Source organism: Toxorhynchites rutilus, chromosome 3 (assembly GCF_029784135.1).
Source record: "Toxorhynchites rutilus septentrionalis strain SRP chromosome 3, ASM2978413v1, whole genome shotgun sequence".
Lineage (NCBI taxonomy): Eukaryota > Metazoa > Arthropoda > Insecta > Diptera > Culicidae > Toxorhynchites > Toxorhynchites rutilus.
The window spans coordinates 329,443,795-329,464,276 of record NC_073746.1 but is presented as its reverse complement, the minus strand read 5'-3'; the positions used below and the strand labels follow the sequence as shown (position 1 = coordinate 329,464,276).

The 20,482-nt window shown below is 42.1% G+C and overlaps 2 protein-coding genes across 2 annotated transcripts; one reads left to right on the top strand and one right to left on the bottom strand.

The window, feature by feature from the left end:
* Positions 1–1,642: 1,642 nt before the first annotated feature.
* Positions 1,643–4,734, bottom strand: LOC129775086 (cingulin). Its single transcript, XM_055779336.1, has 3 exons — positions 3,920–4,734; positions 2,121–3,858; positions 1,643–2,061 (listed from the first exon to the last, which is right to left on the bottom strand). The coding sequence occupies exons 1-3, from the start codon at positions 4,659–4,661 to the stop codon at positions 1,722–1,724; spliced, it is 2,820 nt and encodes a 939-aa protein (XP_055635311.1). The 5' UTR covers positions 4,662–4,734; the 3' UTR covers positions 1,643–1,721.
* Positions 4,735–13,741: 9,007 nt separating this feature from the next.
* On the top strand, positions 13,742–15,308 carry LOC129775096 (uncharacterized). The gene is made up of 3 exons (XM_055779354.1): positions 13,742–14,095; positions 14,165–14,413; positions 14,496–15,308. The coding sequence occupies exons 1-3, from the start codon at positions 14,025–14,027 to the stop codon at positions 15,076–15,078; spliced, it is 903 nt and encodes a 300-aa protein (XP_055635329.1). The 5' UTR covers positions 13,742–14,024; the 3' UTR covers positions 15,079–15,308.
* Positions 15,309–20,482: the final 5,174 nt, after the last annotated feature.

Below are 20,482 nucleotides of genomic sequence, written 5' to 3'. Positions count from 1 at the left end.
AGCGGGAGGGCCTGCGTACATACAAGGTTCAGAAGGCTCCTAACCGCGACGAAAGGCAAAACATGGTGGGGAAGACGCGAGCCCGGAAGCTGTACACCGAAATGCTGACGAAGCCGCATTGCCTGGTAATGGACGACGGAACCTACGTCAAAGCGGACTTTCGTCAGCTGCCGGGCCTGTTGTTCTTCTCCGCAGAGGACGAATTCAGCGTTCCGGAGGAGATTCGCAAGCAGAAACTATCCAAGTTTGCCAAAAAGTACATGGTGTGGCAAGCGATCTGCTCTTGCGGAAAGCGGAGCGCCCCCTTCGTGATGACCGGCACGGTAAACGGGCAGGTTTACCTTAAGGAGTGCCTACAGAAGCGCTTACTACCACTATTGAAGCAGCACGAGGGCCCGACCATCTTCTGGCCGGATCTCGCTTCGTGCCACTATTCAAAGGACGTGTTGGAGTGGTACGAAGGCAACGGGGTCACCTTCGTGCCAAAGGAAATGAACCCGCCCAACGCGCCGGAGCTTCGCCCAATAGAGAAATATTGGGCGATTATGAAGCAGGCCCTCCGGAAGAACCCAAAAGTTGTCAAATCGGAGGCGAACTTCAAGAGAAAATGGATTTCTGTTCAAAAAAAAACTACAACCTGACGTTGTACAGAACCTTATGGACGGGGTAGAGGAAGGTGCGAGCATACGGGCTTGGGCTCGAAGTATGAATAAAAAGAAAATGCCAAAAGTTGATTAATAGTTTTTATTTTACTGTCTAAAATTCTCAAAAGGATCGGTCTACTGGGCGAATTTCTACAGCGTTTTTACCGTAATGCAATTTGATGTGACACACCCTTTAGTAAATCGTATATACGCATGACAATAGTCGTACTAGATGCATGTATAGGTCGTATATTCATCCATCCAATCATCGTGAATACTGTTGCAAGTGGAAAATAAATGTGTGTTTGTTGTTTATGATGCCAACATGAATAACAACATGATACAGTAATTTAAATTTAATACGACATGCCGAGGCACCACTCAGTGCCGCTTTCGAGGCGATTTTGGCCTGTAATTGAACATTGGCGATGTGAGTGGTATAGTGTCGACGTCTGGTGGCAACTTTAATGTGGCGCCATAATTTGGGCCCCGAACTAGATGTTTACAAAAATGTTCAACTAAACGTGTCACATTACAGGTCTGTCCAATAATCTAAACGTTGCATTAAATGTAACTTACTGTATATAAACTAATATTTGCGGTTTTGAGGCATCTCGCACAAATTGACAATATCATTCAGTTGTCAGTGCAAGTCGGTTCAATTTTTAGAGTGTAAAAAAAGTTCACTGTTTACATAAAAGCAATCTCGACTCGGTCCCACTTTTTTGCTTGAAGTTACTATCCCTTGGCTTAGCTTCAAATACATTTCCAGCTGTATTTGACAATGTGGAAGATAGGTCAGAGCCTCACCTATCAGATTCTATAGCAAACTTAAATTGGAACGTTTTTGCAATTGAGTTATTAACTAAAGAAAAAGTTGATGAAGAGAAATCGATCAAGTCACTTACACTCCTTGCATTCTAAGCCCCTCGTATGAATTCAATTGTTGGTTATTCGTTTTTGTTCTATCGTATTCTACTTGGGAACGAATTGTTGGCTCGTTTGGCAAGGAAATATACATTTTATTAACATTCACAATAAACATCTTATCACTTACTTGGGCTCTGGTTGCACCGGTCAACTCATGGCACCCGTATCGGAAATAAGATTTCCATCTTTGTCTTTAAGACGAACACGTCCATTCGAGTACCGGCTTTCCTGGCTGCCGTCTGGGTATACAAACTTGATCGTTCCATCCGGATATATCCTTCGTTTGTGGAGCTTTGTGTGGATTTCCACCTGCCCATTAGGCAATGTGATGACTTTGTCATCATTCTTCTTTATAACCACTGTCGAACCATCGACATACTTCCACTCTTCCGCGATATCTGTATTGTTGGAATTGGTCGTCCGTATGGAACCATTTGGGAAGTGCACCTCTGTTGAGCCATCCTTAAACCGATGCTCGGTTTGTCCACTGTGGAAAAAATAGTGTAAATAGATTCATTCACACAATTGACACAAAAAGAAACATACTCTGGAAATTCCAATATCTCCAAACCGTCCAAATAGGTGGTGTGCCAAGTGTTCGTCTCGAAGTAATAATATTTCGTTGTTCCTTCACCTAAGTTCGTTTCTTTGATGTCTTTGTTAAAGTACAACATCCTGATCACAAGTCCATCAGGGGAGATTTTCTTCAAGTTCCCATTGGGATACCAGATGTCCCTGCTCCCATCCTCGTTCACAACTTCGCGTTTCAAACTATTTATCATCTCCGCGGTTTCTGGGCTTCTGTGCGTCTCCTGAGAAGCCTGTGAATCTCTTGTTTTCTGTTTCATTTGATCGGTGTCGGTTTGAGTTTTGTTTGTTTTAACTTTACCACGAAAATATGACGATTTGGAGCGTATTTCCGTATTCGAATTGGACTCTTCATTCGACGTTGAATCAGAATCCCTGTTAGGGACATATTCAGACTGGGATTCATCTTCACTGCTCGATGTGTATGTAAGTTTAGATTTTCTACTATCAGTGCTAGCTCTCGGATGCTTCATCACGTTAACTTTTACCACTTTATTCTTCTCAACAACTTCGGTCGGTTCAAGCTTCGTACAGCCCATTGCTCTACGTGGTCTCTCTGGTGGAGAACTTCTTCGGGAATCGCTTGATGGGTCTGACTGAGGGGCAGCCAGTTTAGCGATGTTCTTGTTTATCTCCAGCAGCATCCGGTTATTGTTCTGTCGTTTGAGGCGAGCATTTTCGGTTTCGAGTTTTTTATTATCCTTTTTCATCACATCCAATTCAAGTTGGGTCTCCTTCAGATCTTTTTCAAGATTTTTTATCTGAGATCGAAAACGTGCCATTGAAGAGGCATGTTTTGCTTCCTTTGACTTCATCTCTTTCTGCAGATCGGAGACCTGCTCCTTCAGTCTTAAAATCTCCTCTTTTTCTTTCTTGGTCGGTTTCATTGCTTCCTTCAAAGCCTTTTGTCGTTGATCCTCAATCTTCATTCGTTCATCATGAAAGTATACCTCCATTTTAATGCGTTCATCATTCATCTTCTCCATCATTTCCTCCCGGTCCTGTTCCAATTTCATCTTCTCCAGCTCGTGATCTTGTTTCATACGCATTAGCTCGGCATTTTCCTTGCGAAAGTTTTCTATTTCAGTCTCTAGTTCATTCAAACGACTCTTAAGCAGTTCACTCTTCTCAAGGATGTCATCGCGAATCTTTTTTTGCTCGTTATCAATCTCATCCAACACTGCTTCCTCTTCGTCGGTTTGTTCGGCTTCGAGAGATCTCCTATCACGTGCCACCTTCGGTGTGGACATTCTACTTTGATTCACAGACTCCAGATGTGACTCGAGATCGGTCTGATTTTCCTCATCCGCGAAATGCACGTGGACTCCTTTATCTTCTTCAGAACTTTCCGATTCATCCAAATCACTCTCACTGTCTTTGAGAATGTTTCGCTTGCAATCGGGAATAGGCTGAATTTCGAAGCGAGGCACATCTTCCGGTCGGACAAGTGCTTGAGGGGACTCCCTGCCGGAGCTCGGTGGAACAAGGGTAGAGTTTGTCTGTTCTCGTATGCTGCTCTCAGCCAAAAGCCTCATGATTGCACTAGCTTCCGATGCAAGGCTTCCGTTTGCGGAAGCTAATCGCTGCTCGAGCAGCTCGAACAAATTTAAATCTTTGAGTTCCTTCAACTGACGTAACGTTACCGGATCATCATGTAATTGACTTTTCCACGGTAGGTTCGGTTGTATCTGCAATTCTGAAGGATAGTTTAGTAACAAAATGTTTGATAGAATGTATTTTTGATAAAGAGAGAATACCATTGTGTTCTTTCCTAACATCGATGTGGTTTTGCTTTAAAGATTCTATGCTTGGTAGTAAACTCTCTTCGCCAAACGTTGTATTCCTGGTTTCCTCCTCGGAATCAACATACTCTGCAGATACTGGGAGGGCATCTGGTATTGACACCATCAACTTTTTGTCTTGAACTTTATTAATATCCAGTGCTACATTGGATTCACATCGCCTTTCCTTAGCATTTCTATCACTTTCTTGTAATTTTTGCTTATTTTCAACCTCTGGCGCACTCTTATCAGGTTTCTTCCCTTTCTGTGCCCTGAATTTACTATGATTAGCATATTTGTATTTGGGAAGATTTTCTAATCGGAAAGCATTAGGATCTACTTTAAACCTAGTCTTGAGTCCTTCACCCCGTTTGAGAAAGGGTTTCGTCGGAACTTTTCGCTTAACTATCGATGGTTGCTCATCGTCAATGTTTTTAGATGGAACAACATTCCGCCGCTCTTGTGCGATTTGCCTCTGCATGTTCGTTTCTTCGTATTCGCATTCCGAGCTATCACTGTTAAACTCCTCGGCAGGCTGACTACCTTTTTGTGCTTTTGACTCGCCGCCAAGCCCTAGAATCGCATACATTTTCATTTGCTCCTGATTCAAAAGTTCTCGTTGGGCAATTTGTTTCTGCACAAGAACTTTCTGTTGTTCTTCTTGCCATTGTTTCAGCTGTTCCAGGCGAGCAAGAATGCTTCGCGGAGAATCGGACATTGCACGGCGTAGAAATTGTTAAAAAAATAGAACATCAACGCGCGACATAAAGTTTAACGAACCGATGGTTGTTGTTTACACGCTTGACAGTTCGTTGCCGCGGGAGTTGTTTTAAAAACGTTCGGTAAAACGTACATTCAATCGCAGAATTGAGTGTACACATGCTGAGTTACGATACTCTCCATTTATTTGGTACAAAATATTTTGAATACATTTCTCGTGTAACTTTTGAAAAGGTCCAATATACCAAATGTAAACAAATCGAGTTATTGGACGCACACTATTAGTTTTAAATCGTTGAATGAATTACAAAAACAATTGTTCAAGTATCTATCTGCTTGATGTTTCTATCGCCGATGCGGATGCGGATTTTAAGCAATCGACTTCGTACGCCACTTTCCTCCGACGCTCGAAACGTCCGAAATAACAAAGCAGTGAAAACAACACGAAGTCGTACTTCGATCGTTTTGAGTTTTTGGTCCTTTCAGGTAATTCAATTCAAACAATTCAACGAGGGATAAAAAATATAGTCTCTAGAACGCAATGCTGATATTTGGATTGTTGCTTAGTTGTTAGTTTCAAATTCTTATCGTGCAAAGTAATATGTCCAATGTGCGAACGCGGGCAGTCTAAACGTCCAATGTAATGCAGGCGCTACACGATTCGTCCAACGTTTGACTCTAATGTTGGATTCAAACATTTGACTCAATGAATCGACAAATGTTGTGATGAATGTACTACTACACGGTGAAGTGAATGTTCGATCCAATGAATTCAGTCCAAGCAATCGGCGAGTATTTGGATCGAATGTTCATTATTTTAGCTTACCTCCAAAAACGTTTGGAAATCAGATGACGATGCGAGTATTCGAATAGCTGCCGTAGCAATTATACTGATATCGGACTTTAAATCAAAAATGCTTGAAATCAACATTATTATTATTATTGAAATCAACATTATAAATAATTTTCGCATAAAAAAAGTTTCCCCCAAGAAAATAACTCAAAACCACGCCATTAACCGTTCAATTTCCTTTTGTTTCCCTACTTTGCGAAAGGACAGTTTGCCTTTTCGGTTGCGCGCGGCTGTTTTGTGCTTTTAGTTGCATGCCGAAACGTGTTGCTGTTAGGAATAATGTCATGCAAAAACTTAGAAAAACTTAGAGTATTTGATGAGAGGTGAGGAATGATTTCAGAAGTCGATAATTGAGACGAAAATATGCTTTTTCGCACTGAAATGCATATAAACCATCGAAAAAAAACTGAATGGACGATAACTTCGTCAAATATGCTTCTTTTCATACACCGCACAAGAACAGAAAATCGCACAAAAACGGGTTTTACTGTACTCTTTCTCCAACGAACAATGCATTCATCGGAACATTTTTTCTTGCTATTTTCAAGAATTACCTTCAGTTCACGCAGCGAATTTGTTTTTATGTCTTCAATGCTACCAAAATGGTATCGAAATCCCACGAAGCGGTAATTTGAGTTTCGGGAATAGAAAAAAGTTATACGGGGCCATATTTGAAAAGCACGGTGCTTGTTCAATCGCTTTCGTGCCATTTTTGGTCAAAAATTCGTTCACAGTGATCGATCGATGAGCTGGTGCATTATCATGGTGCAAAATAAAAGTGTTAACCTTCCACAAGTCTGGCCTTTTGCACGAATTTTCACTCTCAAACGTCTCATAACACCAAGGCAACGCTCTTTATTGGCCGTTTGGCCCTTCGGAAGGAAATGCGAATGGACAACATCATATCAAAAATCGCTCAGCTAAAAAAAAGTTAACTTGTTCTAAACACTAGGTTTACGGACGTTTCTTATATACCATCTTTACGAACACGCGTCAATTTGAAGGAAGAAAATAGAAAATAGACATAGGGTAGATAGGGGCAATATGACCAGGCGGGTCGAATTGGGCCACCGTTCCTTTCGGGCTTGTTATTGAACCAATAACACTTATTTGCCAACAATTGTGTTAGAAATACTCTTATTGAGTATATCCGTAAAAACCGTATTCAAATTCAATTGTTGTATAAAGATATTGAGATAAATATCACACTGACTGATTATCAAGAAAAAAATATAAAAAAAACAGTCAACAAAATAAGCTCTGTACGCTCCATGCTGAAATTTATTACTCTGCTCTTTATATCAATTCGTACTGGTATCATTTCTGAACATTTTCACTGATTTGTTGCGCTGCTTTGCCGTTTCATGTAAAAGAACGGTTCATTTTTATTGAGTGTAAATGTACGGGGCGGAATGGGCATACCTGCTTGGGGCATTATGACCAGGTATTTTTTCAACATAACCTGTAAAAACAGCTGTCAAAATTTGTAAACATAGTTGGAAATAGTTGGACGTGGAATCATGGTGCGGAATTATATCAGAACATCCGATTGTAAAAAGTGGTCACAGACCTTGAACGCGGCCACCGAGGCAGCAAAGAGAAGTACGACAGTGTGACAAGCATCCTTAGTGCATTGTGTTCCGCGAGAAACACTTAAACGTTATCTACGTTGTGCAGACCCTTTACTGCTCCATATTTCACACTCTTTCAATAGTCAAAAGCAATTAGGAATAGATTGGCTGGCTGGTTTTCGAAAGTGTCATCCACAAATCTCACTTCGGACACCAGAAGCAACATCCGCCGCTAGGATTAAATGATTCAATCGCGTTGCAGTCGGGGAATTCTACGAATTACTGGAGGACGTACAGCAGAAATACAACACTCCGACAGAAAGGCAACTCAACGTCGATAAAACATCAGTGATTCCAGTAGCTATCTTTGTTTCCATAGGAGCAGCAAGTAAACTAAAAATTATTATCTTTATAACCATTATAGAATATTCCACAGGACACCTTATGTTGCTACTGTGGGACACAATTCAACTCCTCTGCGGGTGTCGATAAACGGAACCAATTCTATCGATGCACAGATATTCTCTGTTCCTGATTTGAGCAACCTAAAATTGTAGTCCAATTACTTTGATCACATTGTTATTTTTTGTACATGCAAACTGAATGCAATCAATATACTTAGCATAATTTATAGATGTTCCTACATGATTTAGGACGTTTCGTTCTTAGGGGGACCATATTGCCCCTATCTACCCTAAATATATATTTATCTCAATCAATGCATAAAAATGGAATATGTGGAGATGGAATATAAATGCAGCCGATTTTTGTAATTTTCCTTATAAAATTCTAAATGCGTCAAAATGGGGCGCAAACCCAGTGTTGATGACGCAATAAGCAAACTAAATGACAGCGTTCAAAACCTAAAACATAAAGACCACTGACAGTATCAGTCTCTTGAAAAAAATAAACAAAATTAAAAATGTGCAGTGGGATAATTTAAAATTACAAATTTACTAAATATATTTGTCAGAATGTACAGGGTCTTTCAGATTAAACGCTCACGCAAAAAAAATCGAATAGCTCCTTATAAAGAAAAAAATTCGCTCCGTCGATGGTAACACTGCATTCCCCACTTCGGGACGATAATATTCGGTTCAGTCTGATCGGATGGTTTTTAGTGTCAAGATGTACAATTTACAAGAACGTGTATTTTTAGTGAAATCATATAACTCGAGCAACAAAAGCCTGAATGAAACTTTGGCCTCTTATGATAAGAATTTCAACATTTCTCGTCGTAAATGGCCCAAAAAAGTGTGATCTTACGTCTTGTGAAGAAGTTTGAGGAAACCGGTAGTGTTCTCGATAACAAGGCTGGCAAATGTGGCGCCAAACGAACCGCGCGTACGCCACAGAAAATCGAGCAGTTGCAGCGAAGCGTCCGCGCCGATCCCCGCAGCAGTCTCACTCGTTTAGCTCAGGAGATCGGGGTGTCCTCTTCCACCACGTACCGAATGTTGCGGAAGACATCGAAATGTTCCACTACAAAATCCAGATGCTCCAAACTCTTGCCCCTGTCAACAAAGAGAAACGGCTCGCATTCACAACGACCTTCGGCGCGTATCTCACTCGAAAGTCCGGATTTAAGTCCGCTCGATTACTTCCTCTGGGGGTACGTGAAGGATCATTGCTATGTTAAAAAGGCACAAAATTTGGAGGAACTTAAAAAAGAAGTAACTTTTCAAACAGCATCGAAGTCGTAATGCTAGAGATGTGCATGAAGAATTTTGTTCACCGTTTAAAACGCGTTATCGAAAAAAGGGGTGGTCACATCGAAAATGTCCTAAAATAAGCTTTATTTTTGTTTTTTCTTTCAAATAAAAATCGGTTCACTTTTGTAGAAGTTATTAAAATTTGTTGCGTGAGCGTTTAATCTGGAAGCCTTTGTATGTTTTTCTTCTTTACAAATTAACTGGATTCTAGCGATTTGTTGCTCTTCATTTCCTTATCAGATTTGTGGATATGAAACTAGGGTCTGCCAAGAGATTTCTTCAACTGAAAATTAAGTTCCTGTAGGATTTTGTTTTCAAGGTATTCAACTTTCAACTGAACATGTTTCATGCAGCATCATAGTTTTGGGAAACGTTGAATGATATGTAGGTTTGGTTTGGTTTGAGCAGAAGTGTAGCCGCAAACTTCGCCAATTTGTATGAGAAAGGTGCTTCCCATCGATGCATGTTCTGATCCGCAAAAGAAAGTTAATGGATTCATGTTTTCATGCAAATCAAACGTCAACATTTTGAATTTGATTTGTATTTGTATCTTGCTGAATCCACATCAGCAAAAAGTTTGGATTATTGATCGGTTGCTTCAAAATCATGGGAGGTAAATCCATCAAAATTCAAACCCTGGGGGAAATCAACTGTATAGAATTAACAATCAGTAAATGCTTCAACATTATTCACGTTTTCTTGTGAAACAAAATCCTTTGCAATATCACCTGTATTATATACGTTAATATCTAATTGCAACGTTTGTCTCATTTCTCTTCGTAACCACTTGGTTACGCGCAGAAAACTTAACGCCTAAATGGCTACTACTAACTACTGTGTAATTCACAATTTATAGAAACATAAACATATGTACATGTACACGATTAAACCCGGCTCTGTTACAGCTTAATACTAATGAATGGGATAAAAAATATAAAAAAAAACATTATTAAACTGCAATATTTTGCCGCATATTTTGAATTTCGCGGAACAATTTCATAGTTTCTTCATCTACAACTTGTAAACAAGCAATCTGTCGAAGAAAGATTCGGACGAATTATGTAAATCCTTTGACCCGTGCCACTCGCGTTGGGAGGTAATCCACACCGAACGGATGGGAAGGTAATACGCGAAACGCGAATATTCGTAGCTCGTCCATTGACTACATAATGCGTCGAACCATCGAGCGTCCAACATTCGGGGCTGTTCGTAGCATCGTATAGCGCCGGCATAACATTTTCCGCTCCGAGGCTTCAACTTTAAGCTAAAATCACGGAACAACAGTTACGATTGGTTTTTCGGAAATATTCTTGACTGCAAGCGGTGAAAGTAGTGATAAAGATCAATACGTTTTGAGACAGTTCGCGAAATAATGTTCCGATCTTCGGCATCGTTTTTCTCGAGTTGATCGAAATGTTACATTGGACCTTTTCAAAAGTTAAGCGAGATTTCTTCTTTTGATGCATATTAATAACTAACTATGCGCGCCAGAAAATTTCGCGAAAAGTTTTTTTTTAATCATTTATTCCAAAAAAAATAGAAACGATCTCTATTCTAAGCATCGCAAAATTGAGTGTACACCTCAAATTTCTCCAAATAAATTAACCTTTTTAATAAGATCTTTGCGGATTAGCGTACTTTTTTGTGACTGACTTCACCGTGCGGAACTCAAAACACCTCCGCAATCGCCGGAATTCAACACTATTGAATATCTATGGTACGAACTCAAGAACCATCTGAAGAATAAAAATCCAAGGAACAAAACGGAACTCAAACCGACTACTACGGAGATCTGGGAGGCACTTCCGTCTACAGTGTCCATGAATCTCGCCACGGCGCTTGCAGGAAGTGCTGGACACCAAAGGGGGACCATACCAATTACTAGGGGATTGATTTTTGTTATCTGTTAACATTTCTGATCCGATTTCATTTTTCTTTTTAAGAAAAACTCAAACTGTACACTCAATTTTGCCACGCCTTAACTGGAGATTTTTTGTTTGTATTTTAAATATGAAGTATAAATATGACCAATCGATAAAATGATAATCGATAAAAACTCGATTTAGGAATCGACAGAATGACAATCGATTTAGGAATTAATAGAAAGACAATCGATTTGGGAATCGAAAAGATGACAATCGATGTAGGAATCGATAAGAAGACAACCAATTTGTGAATCGATAAGATAACAATCGACTTGAGAATCGATATAATGACAATCGATTTGGGAATCGAGAGGATGACAATCGATTTTAGTATATCGTTACAGGAACGAGTTTTAAAAAATATTTATCTTTATACTCATTGTTCTAAAGAATACGCTAAACATATAAGGTAAGTCTTGCGGTTTCAGAGCGGCTCCTACAAATTCTCTGTCCAGACTGTTTATTGTGATGTCCGTAAGATTTAAGGGCCTTTCGGAATACATTGTTTGAAGTGACAGAGATCATCATGCGTACCGACCGGATTATTTTACCAAGGATGTTACGGAGCCACGCTAGCATTAGCATTAGTATCGAGCAAGTTGCACAATATCGTAGGTGATATGAATTCAGAACTCCTCAGTTATAAGCTCGTCTCTATCTTTTACTGAACAGATACTGAGTTGAAGATAAAAAATATTCCTCAGATAAAGTCATCATTGGGAATTGTCCTACCAAGGATGATACGGAGTAGGATGTTCCAAAAAACTAACGTATACACGTGATGAAATTTCCACTTCGATCGACTATGTGGTGCCTGAAAAAATACAGAGCATTCCAGGAAGTATCGAGATTCTTCTCTACTTCGGATGATCCAAATCCGATGGTTAGAATAGCTTTCCCGGCTGGTCCATTGAAGATATAGCGGAGGTCTTGCGGGGATCATTGATTGATGGCCGAGGGCCTGTTATTAATTCTTACATTTGTTAATGGATATGGCGGAAATAAACAGAAAACTGGGAGCTAGATAAAATTAATTGTAGACTCGAGGTTTCCGAAATCAAAAGAGGCAGACAGAGGTCCACAGTAGCCTTTTGAAAATTACAAGTTCTATCATGAATCGGGAGTTTGGCTATTTCGAATATCTCCTCAAACAAGTGGCGTGTCGCGAAAAACAAGTGGATATCGAATCGTGATAAAATGGTTTGCAATTACTCATGGTCTGAAAAATGACTGGCGAATCGAACGAACTAGATTTATTTTTGATCATCACGACACGAACCTATCAGTAACGGAACAACGTCCACCAGAACCGATTAACTGGTTTAGAATTAGTTGCAAACTTCCTGAGTTAATGGAAGATGAGGAAGATGTAGATAAAAGGAAGGAAGGAAATGGGGAAAAGGAATGAACGGATGAGACGCAGCAAACAGATCTTGCTGTTGGATGAAAGGTGTTTGTAAGGCGACCAAAGCAAATCTATAAGTTGTCTTCGTATTATTCGTCTGAACTAATTATAGTAGTGGATACAACCTGATCGAGATTAACAGTAAAATATTTATCTTTTAGCAAGCTAACGTGCTAAGTCCAAGGCTAAGGCTAAAGTGCAACGTGTGTAACTTCAAAAGAGCTAAAAATCTTCTAAGCACGTATGTCGATCAGAGATGGTCACCCGTGTGAAAAGAAGATGATTTAAGTCTAAAGGGCTTAGTGATCATGTTCAAAATAAGGGAGGGATGTAGGGTCTTACACTTTACTGATCTTAAAAATAGCATACCTGATCATGACGACATGGACACATTGAACAGAATTTTTATTTTTTTTTTTAATTTGTAGGTTTATCATTTCGTATATTATTTGCGAATGCGTCAAAATATCATGAACAACTCTTTAGTAAAAAGTTCCGGGGACCCTGAAAATGTTTAATTGCGTGGTTTTGTAGAATCATTTCGAGAAGCAACGATTCTTTCTTGCGTTTGCGAGAACAGTACACTTATTGGTCATATGTCGCAATTTGTTATATCAATGCACGCATTGCAATGAGTGTTGACCGAGATGTATCTTCCGTTCATCGCCATTCAACAAGCATCAAACACGCGTCTAACAGATGCACACAGTTGCAGCGATTAAAATGAAACATCGTAAGAATAACCGTTTATGAAAAATCGTTTCTCGACTCTCGGTCAAAACCGTCAACAAAGCTAGGAGCTTGTTGCATCAGAACAATGCCGATGCACACGAGGAAATGAACAAGTTCTAAGTTTCACGCAACGAAAGAAAGCAACACACACAAAGCCAAACACTGATGGCTAGAAGCGACTTATAATAATTTGAACTCTTCTCTTTTTTCGCCTGCTTTACCATGGATCGGATGGTTGTGTTAATTGCAATGCCAGATGCACTTCAAATGAAGTATTCGCCAGCGTTCACAGCTCGAGGGGGAACATAAAACACAAACCGAGCAGAAACAAAAAGATTCTGAGAATTTTCTTAGAGGAGATGCAATACTCATATGCTAGTGACAGCTTACTTACTTTGCAAGGGTGGAGTTTACTTCGCAAATATTCTCTTTTCGCTGTCCCCTTTCGTTGTTTCTATTCTAGCGGCTGCATAAATTGCCCGTTATTGACAGCCCTGTTCGGGAAAGCACACAAATAGAAAAAAAACAAATGTATGGGGAAATGGGAATGCTTCCAATTTTCATCAATTTAAACCATACACGCCATACAGACTATGGAATTGTAATGTATGGCATATCAAACATATCCTAAAAAAAATTCCGATTCGATGGGTATGCAAATCGTTGAAATCTGTTCGCAGCAAAAATAGTTATTAACGTTAACTTTATCTCATAAAAACGTGACCTGTTTTCTGATTCGGCACCCTTAATGTAAGACGTAGTCCTACATCAAAAGTGTAGTCACAATAGCATAAAAAGATTGCTGATTGTAGTGGTGATCTTCGGAACGTTACACCCTGAAAAACTCGAAAACAACAAAGCAGCACGAGGTGTATACTTAATCTTGCGATTGACTGTACACTCGGTTAAATAATCACCCTGCTGTGCAGTGTGCGGTAGAAAGCAAAAACAAAAACAAAGGCTGACATATGGAAAGAAAAATAAATCGGTTTGCGAAAAAAGACCAAACCATAACAAGTAACCAGTTTTTTTGGGGATAGAAATTGTTTTTTCAACTTATTTCAGGCCTCAATTTACTACAATCATAAGAGAACTCAAAATCTACTGCTATCGGACTGCTTCCGGACCATTCTAGAAAATTCCGAAAAGTATCGAAACAGAGTATGTCTTCTTCGCCATTCCATCATTCTGCTTTTTACCAGGGAACGAAAAAGGTCGCTCCGTTGAAAATTCGGTATGTATGGGCATAAAATAAGCATTATTTAAAAATCGACTTGATTGAAGCGTCACATATTCCTCCCAGCAATCCAAGCATACATCCTTCGCAAATAATGCCGTCGCCCAGCGGAGTGCCATTTAATATTGCGGAAATGCCTTGGAGCTACAACGGAAAGCCCGGACAGGTGATGGAATTCAACGCAGTCATTAGACCCAGTCCATTGGCACAGAATCAACTGCTCCAACAGATGGGACATTTTCCGCCAACTATGGCTTCCGGCGCGATGTTCGCTGAGATCAGGAAAAGGAAAACCGATCCCGACGTGGTGCCAATGTAAGTTCTTGTATCTTCTTCAACGTAATGATCTTACCAAAATCACCTATCGAATATTTCATCCACTGTTATCCCACTCCAGCCCTTCGAAGCAGTTCCTCTCGGAAGAGGTGATGGCCTCCCATTTGAACAGCCTGCATTTATCGTCAGAATATACATCGCACAACATCGAAACCGAGAGCGGCGAAGACTTACCGTCGGCCAGTGACGGATTTTCACCATCCTCTTCGCTAGATGATGAAATGTCCCTCGGAGAAGCACCTGGATCTCCCCTGCCCGGAAGCCACCATGTGTATATGTCTCCACAGGAGCTCGAGGATCGTCTCAAAAAAGCGCAGCGTATTTCGCTTTGCGAGGAAGTTCGCAAGCTGGACAGTCGAACGGAAATTTTGCCCAAAGTCCTGCTAGAACGCATCGAAAAGCCATGCACAGCGCTGGTTATATGGCAACCACCACAGCCGCTGGAGAAATTAATCTCAAAGTCATGTTCAACGCTAAAGGAAAAAGAGCAGCATGAGGACGAGCAGCGGTCTATCGAGGAGGCTATGGGTGAGGACGAGCCATTGCCCGATCTGCCAGATTATGATGATGATCTCGATTTTGAGGAGAATAACAACAATGTTGCCACGCTGGGGGACTTGAACAGAATGGATGTTGAAATGTAGTACTTAGGAGACGATTTTTCGAATCGGGGCCAGGGAAAATCATTATTGAGTATGTGAGTTGATGTTTGGACGTTGTGATTGTGGTTCATCGATCAGAATTTTAACACAGAGCGAGTTGTTTTTCCACTTAGGTTCATAGAAACTAAATGTATAAGCGCGATAGTACGATTTAAGGATAATTGGCAAAAAAAAACTTCGTTGATATTTTAAGGTGCGTATCAATAAATACTTTCGAATTTTCAAACCAAAGCAATGTTTGCAGCAGCATTCAGGTCCGAAACATTCATTAGCTTGATGCTTTCTGATTTGCGCTATGTACACAGGCCCTACATGCCCTACCCATTGCACTCATCCAGCCTTGACGACTTTATGGATGCTGGGTTCGCCGTAGAGCTGCGTTTGTTCGTGGTTCATTCTACTTCTCCTTATTCCGTTTTCCTGTGCACCACCGTATATTGTTCCTGAGCACTCGGCGTTCAAAAACACCAAGTGCTTTTGAGTCCTCTTCAAGCATCTTCCGTGCTTCGTGTCCATAGGGAACAACCAATCGAATCTGGTATTTGTACATGATACGCTTCGTACGGGCTCGGAGTTCTGTGGATCTTAAGGATTTGCGGAGCCCATTGTAGGCGCGACTTCCGTTGACTATACGTCTTCGTATTTCAGGGCTGTTGTTGTTGTCGAGCCAAAGTAGCTAAATTCCCCGACCACCTCGAGCTCGTCGCCGTCAATCACAACACTGCTACCAAAACGAAATTCTGTTACGATCAACCCCTTCTGCTAGCATGTATTCAGTCGCAGACCCGTCGATTCCAACTCTAATTAGCACTGCTTCGTATTTCAGTCTGGTACACAAGGCCACTATCGTCGCATGTATTCTTCCGATTATGGCGAAACAGATAAACTGATTATAATTATTAACAATCGTGCCCAGCATGCTGAAGTCCGCTCTCCGCAGCGCCACGTTGAAGAGCAGGCAGGAGAGTCCATCGCCTTGTCGAAGTCCTCTGTGTGTCTCAAAGGATTCCGAAAGATCAGCTGAGACCCGCACACCGTTCATAGTGTTTAAATTATCAGTGCGCTCCTCGTTATCCTTGACTGCGCAGCAACATCTTAAGTCTGGTTCAGAGTTCCTGTGAACATGAAAATGAACAGGTGGTGAAATAGTACGATCATTTCACAGTGAACTACATTGCGAACAAACAAATCAGAAAATCGTGGTGAATAGAAAATTTTTGTTCATGTTCACATTCATATTAAAAGTTCGCCAGTAAACATGAAGTAAATAAACAACGAGCTTCAATAAAGTAATTCGGATGAAATATACAGTTGTTGACGGATCAACCCGAAGCAACGAAGTTTTTCAACCCGTGCAGAGATTCGATTGAATAAAATTGTATCCATATTGAAATTTTCATTGAAAACTCAAGAATTGCCAAACATATCCTTTTACAGTTCACGGTGTAATAATTTTCAGAATGCCTTGGAACATTCGAACGTGAACATGAACGGGGAAATATTTTTTCTATATTCACCACTGTTTTCACGTACACGTTCACCGAAGTCGGTGAACTATGGTGAGTTCACCAACATCTCGATTCCACGGTGGAAATTCAGAATCGTCGTGAAATATTGAATTAATCCACTTTTATCAACATGAATTATGCATAAATATGTTTTCCAACTAGAAAATGTTTCTTCCTATCGTTTCAAGACGTTTTCCTCGCGTTTTATACACTCTGTCCAACTTCTATGACCATTCCTTGTTGCTTTGTGTCATTGTTAAAGGTAGGTTTAGAATTCCCGTGAACCTGAACGCGGACAAACACTTTTTGACGTAGAACTACGTCTTTCAGGAAGGGTGCCAAATCAGAAAACAGGTCACGTTTTTAAGAAATAAAGGTAACGTTAGTAACTATTTTCACTGTGAACAAACTCTCATGATTTGCATACCAATTGAATCGGTAATTCTCTAAGATTTGTTTGATATGGTATACATTACAATTCACTACTCTCTAAACGGTATCAATTCATGAAAACTAGAAAAACTTCCTTTTTTCCCATACATTTGTTCTGCCGATTTTTGTGCTAACCCTACCCGTATTTCGAATGCTTATAACTCGAACATTTCTTAACAGATCGGAAAGATGTTTGCATCAATTGATAGGAAATATTTCTAGGCGTTCATCACAATTAATAAAATGTTACTTTCCATGAGATGAACAATTGAATAACTGTAAATTGTCAAGCGTTATCTAAGAGCCCTAACTGCCAAGTTTTGATTGGCCCGATTTACGATTTCCCCAACACAGACTTGAAAATAGATGTACCTGTGGAAATTCGCTTTGCAAATATACATGCAAGTCGGTGGTATTTTTGTTCCCACCAAGCTGTGTTTCCCTGACATGGACTTCTAAATCAATGTGCCTGGGGAATCCGCTTTGTTAAAACATGCAAGTCGGGGGTATTTTTTTCCCACTGAGCTGTGATTCCCTAACACGGACTTCAAAATTAATGTGCCTGGGGGAATCCGTGTTAGAAGTAGTAGGCGTTCAGACCGAAGATTCAAACACAGCAACCATGTAATAAATTAGGAAATAAAAATTTATCACTTCTGTTTCAACCACTGGAGAGAGTAGTACGTTTTACTGCCTAATCTAATAGGTTGTGAGCCCAGTTATTCTTCAAGATTTTTTCGCAAGATGTCTACCGGAGCTGGTGATGGTCAAGCGATCCGCAACAAGTCCAGCAGAATCTTTCAAGTCTTCCGCCGATCGAGCGTCTGAGCGGCCGAGAGAATTGGCCAACGTGGAAATTCGCGGTGGAGACGTACCTGGAGCTGGAGGAGCTGTGGGAAGCCGTGAAGCCGATTCCGAACGCGGACGGAACGCTGCCAGCGGTGGACCAGCGGAAGTGCAGAAGAGCACGAGCGAAAATCATTTTGCTCTTGGATCCCGTCAATTACATTCACGTGAAGGACGCACCGACGGCCCGTGAGGTATGGGCGAAGCTTGAAGCAGCTTTCGAGGACACCGGACTAACCCGCCGCGTGGGACTGCTCAGGAAGCTCATCACCACCACCCTCTCGTCGTGCGGCACGGTGGACAGGTATGTAACGGAGATCATTTCCACCGCTCATAGCCTTCGGGGAGTTGGTTTCGACATTTCCGAGGAGTGGGTCGGTTCCCTACTGCTTGCGGGCCTTCCGGAGGAGTACAAGCCAATGATCATGGCGCTGGAAAATTCCGGCACCCCGATCACCGGCGACAGCATCAAGACGAAGCTGCTCCAGGAAGTCCAATTTTCCAAGGACCAGACGGCGTTCGTTGGACGAAAACCGTTTCCATCAAAACCGAAACAAGGTGCAGCCGAAGGACGGTCAGCTGAGCAGCCAAAAGGTCCAAAATGCAAGCGTTGTCATCGATACGGACACATCGCCAGGGAGCACCATGTGAAAAACGAGACGAAAAAAGGGTCGGCGTTTTGCACGGTACTAACAACCAGCTATTAGCAACGATGGCTGGGTGTTTGATTCGGGAGCATCAGACCACTTCACCAAGGATCGAAGCCTGCTACATGGTGAAAAACCGGCGAGTGGCGTTGTCATGGCAGCCGACAAACAAATGATGAAGATTGTTTCCACGGGTGTCGTCAAGCTTTCAGCTAAGTGCAGTCCTGAGAGTCCCCCCATCGTCGTGAACGATGTCAAGTTCATTCCAACGATGTCCAACAATCTTCTGTCGGTGAGTCAGATCGTTCGCCATGGTCACGAGGTGCGGTTCAGCACCCAAGGCGTGAAGGTGATTGATCCGGATGGTGAGGTGATAGCTACCAGGATACATGACTTGAAGAGTGGATTGTTCCGATTCGAAGAGGGTGACGAGCAGAGCGCGTTGTCGCTCGCATCCACGGCAGCCGATTTGAACGTTTGGCACAGGAGAATGGGTCATATCAACGTCCATAGCCTGAAGCTACTGAACAATGGGCTAGCCACCGGGATGGAGTTCAAGGAAACGAAAATGGACAACTGTACAGTATGTGCCATGGGTAAGCAAACCCGTCTACCATTTCCGAAGAACGGTCATCGTGCCAATGGCGTCCTGGAGCTTGTCCACACGGACATATGCGGACCGATGGAAGAAGAGTCAATCGGCGGAAGCCGGTATTACGTGTCGTTCGTGGACGACTGGACACGGCGGATATTCATCTATTTCCTGGAGACGAAATCCGAAGCTGAGGTCCTACATGCATTCAATCAGTTCCGAGCCCTAGCTGAGAGACTGACCGGGTTCAAGCTGAAAGTTCTTCGCAGCGACAATGGTAAGGAGTATACTAACCGATCGTTTCAGAAACGCCTTGCCGATGCAGGGATTGTACACCAAACGTCCACCGAGTACTCTCCTGAACAAAATGGGTTGGCCGAGCGAGTCAACAGAACCGTTGTTGAGCGAGCTAGGTGCATGCTGATCGAGGCGAAACTACCGAAGTCGTTCTGGGCGGAAGCGGTAGCAGCTTCGACGTACGTCATCAACCGTTCCCCTACCAAAGGTCACAAGCTGACACCGGAGGAGGCCTGGTCCGGTCGCAAGCCTGATCTTTCCTATGTTCGTGTATTCGGCTCGAAGGCGATGTCGCACGTTCCGAAGCAAAAGCGGAAGAAGTGGGACGTAAAATCGAAGGAGTGCATCCTAGTCGGTTTCGATGAGCAGACCAAGGCATACCGGTTGTACGATTCGGTGAAGAAGAATGTCAAGAGTCGGGATGTAGTTTTCCTCAACGAGTCACCCCAAGTCGAGACGCAACCTGCAGCTACGAGCGAACAGCAACTTCAAGTCCGGAATTTCGTGAGTCTCGATTTCCTTGACGACGTTCCGGAAGCAAGACCGGTGGAACCAACCGAACCGGATGTTGAAGAACCAGCCGAGCCTGACGATCATGAGACAACCGATGAAGAGTCGTCGGATCCCAAGGAGTCATCGGATTTCGAGGAGGATTTCTTTTCGCAAGTTGATACAAGCGCTGGCGAATCATCCGATGAAACCGTTGTTGACGTGACAATTCCGGCGCTCCCTCCACGACAATCTTCAAATCCACCCGAGTCACAGGTGTTGAGGCGCAGTGGTCGGGAGCGCGCGATTCCAGGCAAGTACCATGACTTTGTCTTCACGAACAAAAACTTTCCGTTCCACAATTCCCCAGTTCCACAAAACGAAGCTGGACCGAATGCCGCCCAGCAAGGCCTCACGGTGAGCAAGCGACGGGCGACGAGGAAGACCGGCGATCCTCAAACTCCGGCGGAAGCGTTACGAAGTGATGAGGCGTTCCAGTGGCAAGCCGCCATGGACGAAGAATTTCGGGCGCTGTTGGAGAACCAAACGTGGGAACTGGTGCAACTACCGCCAGG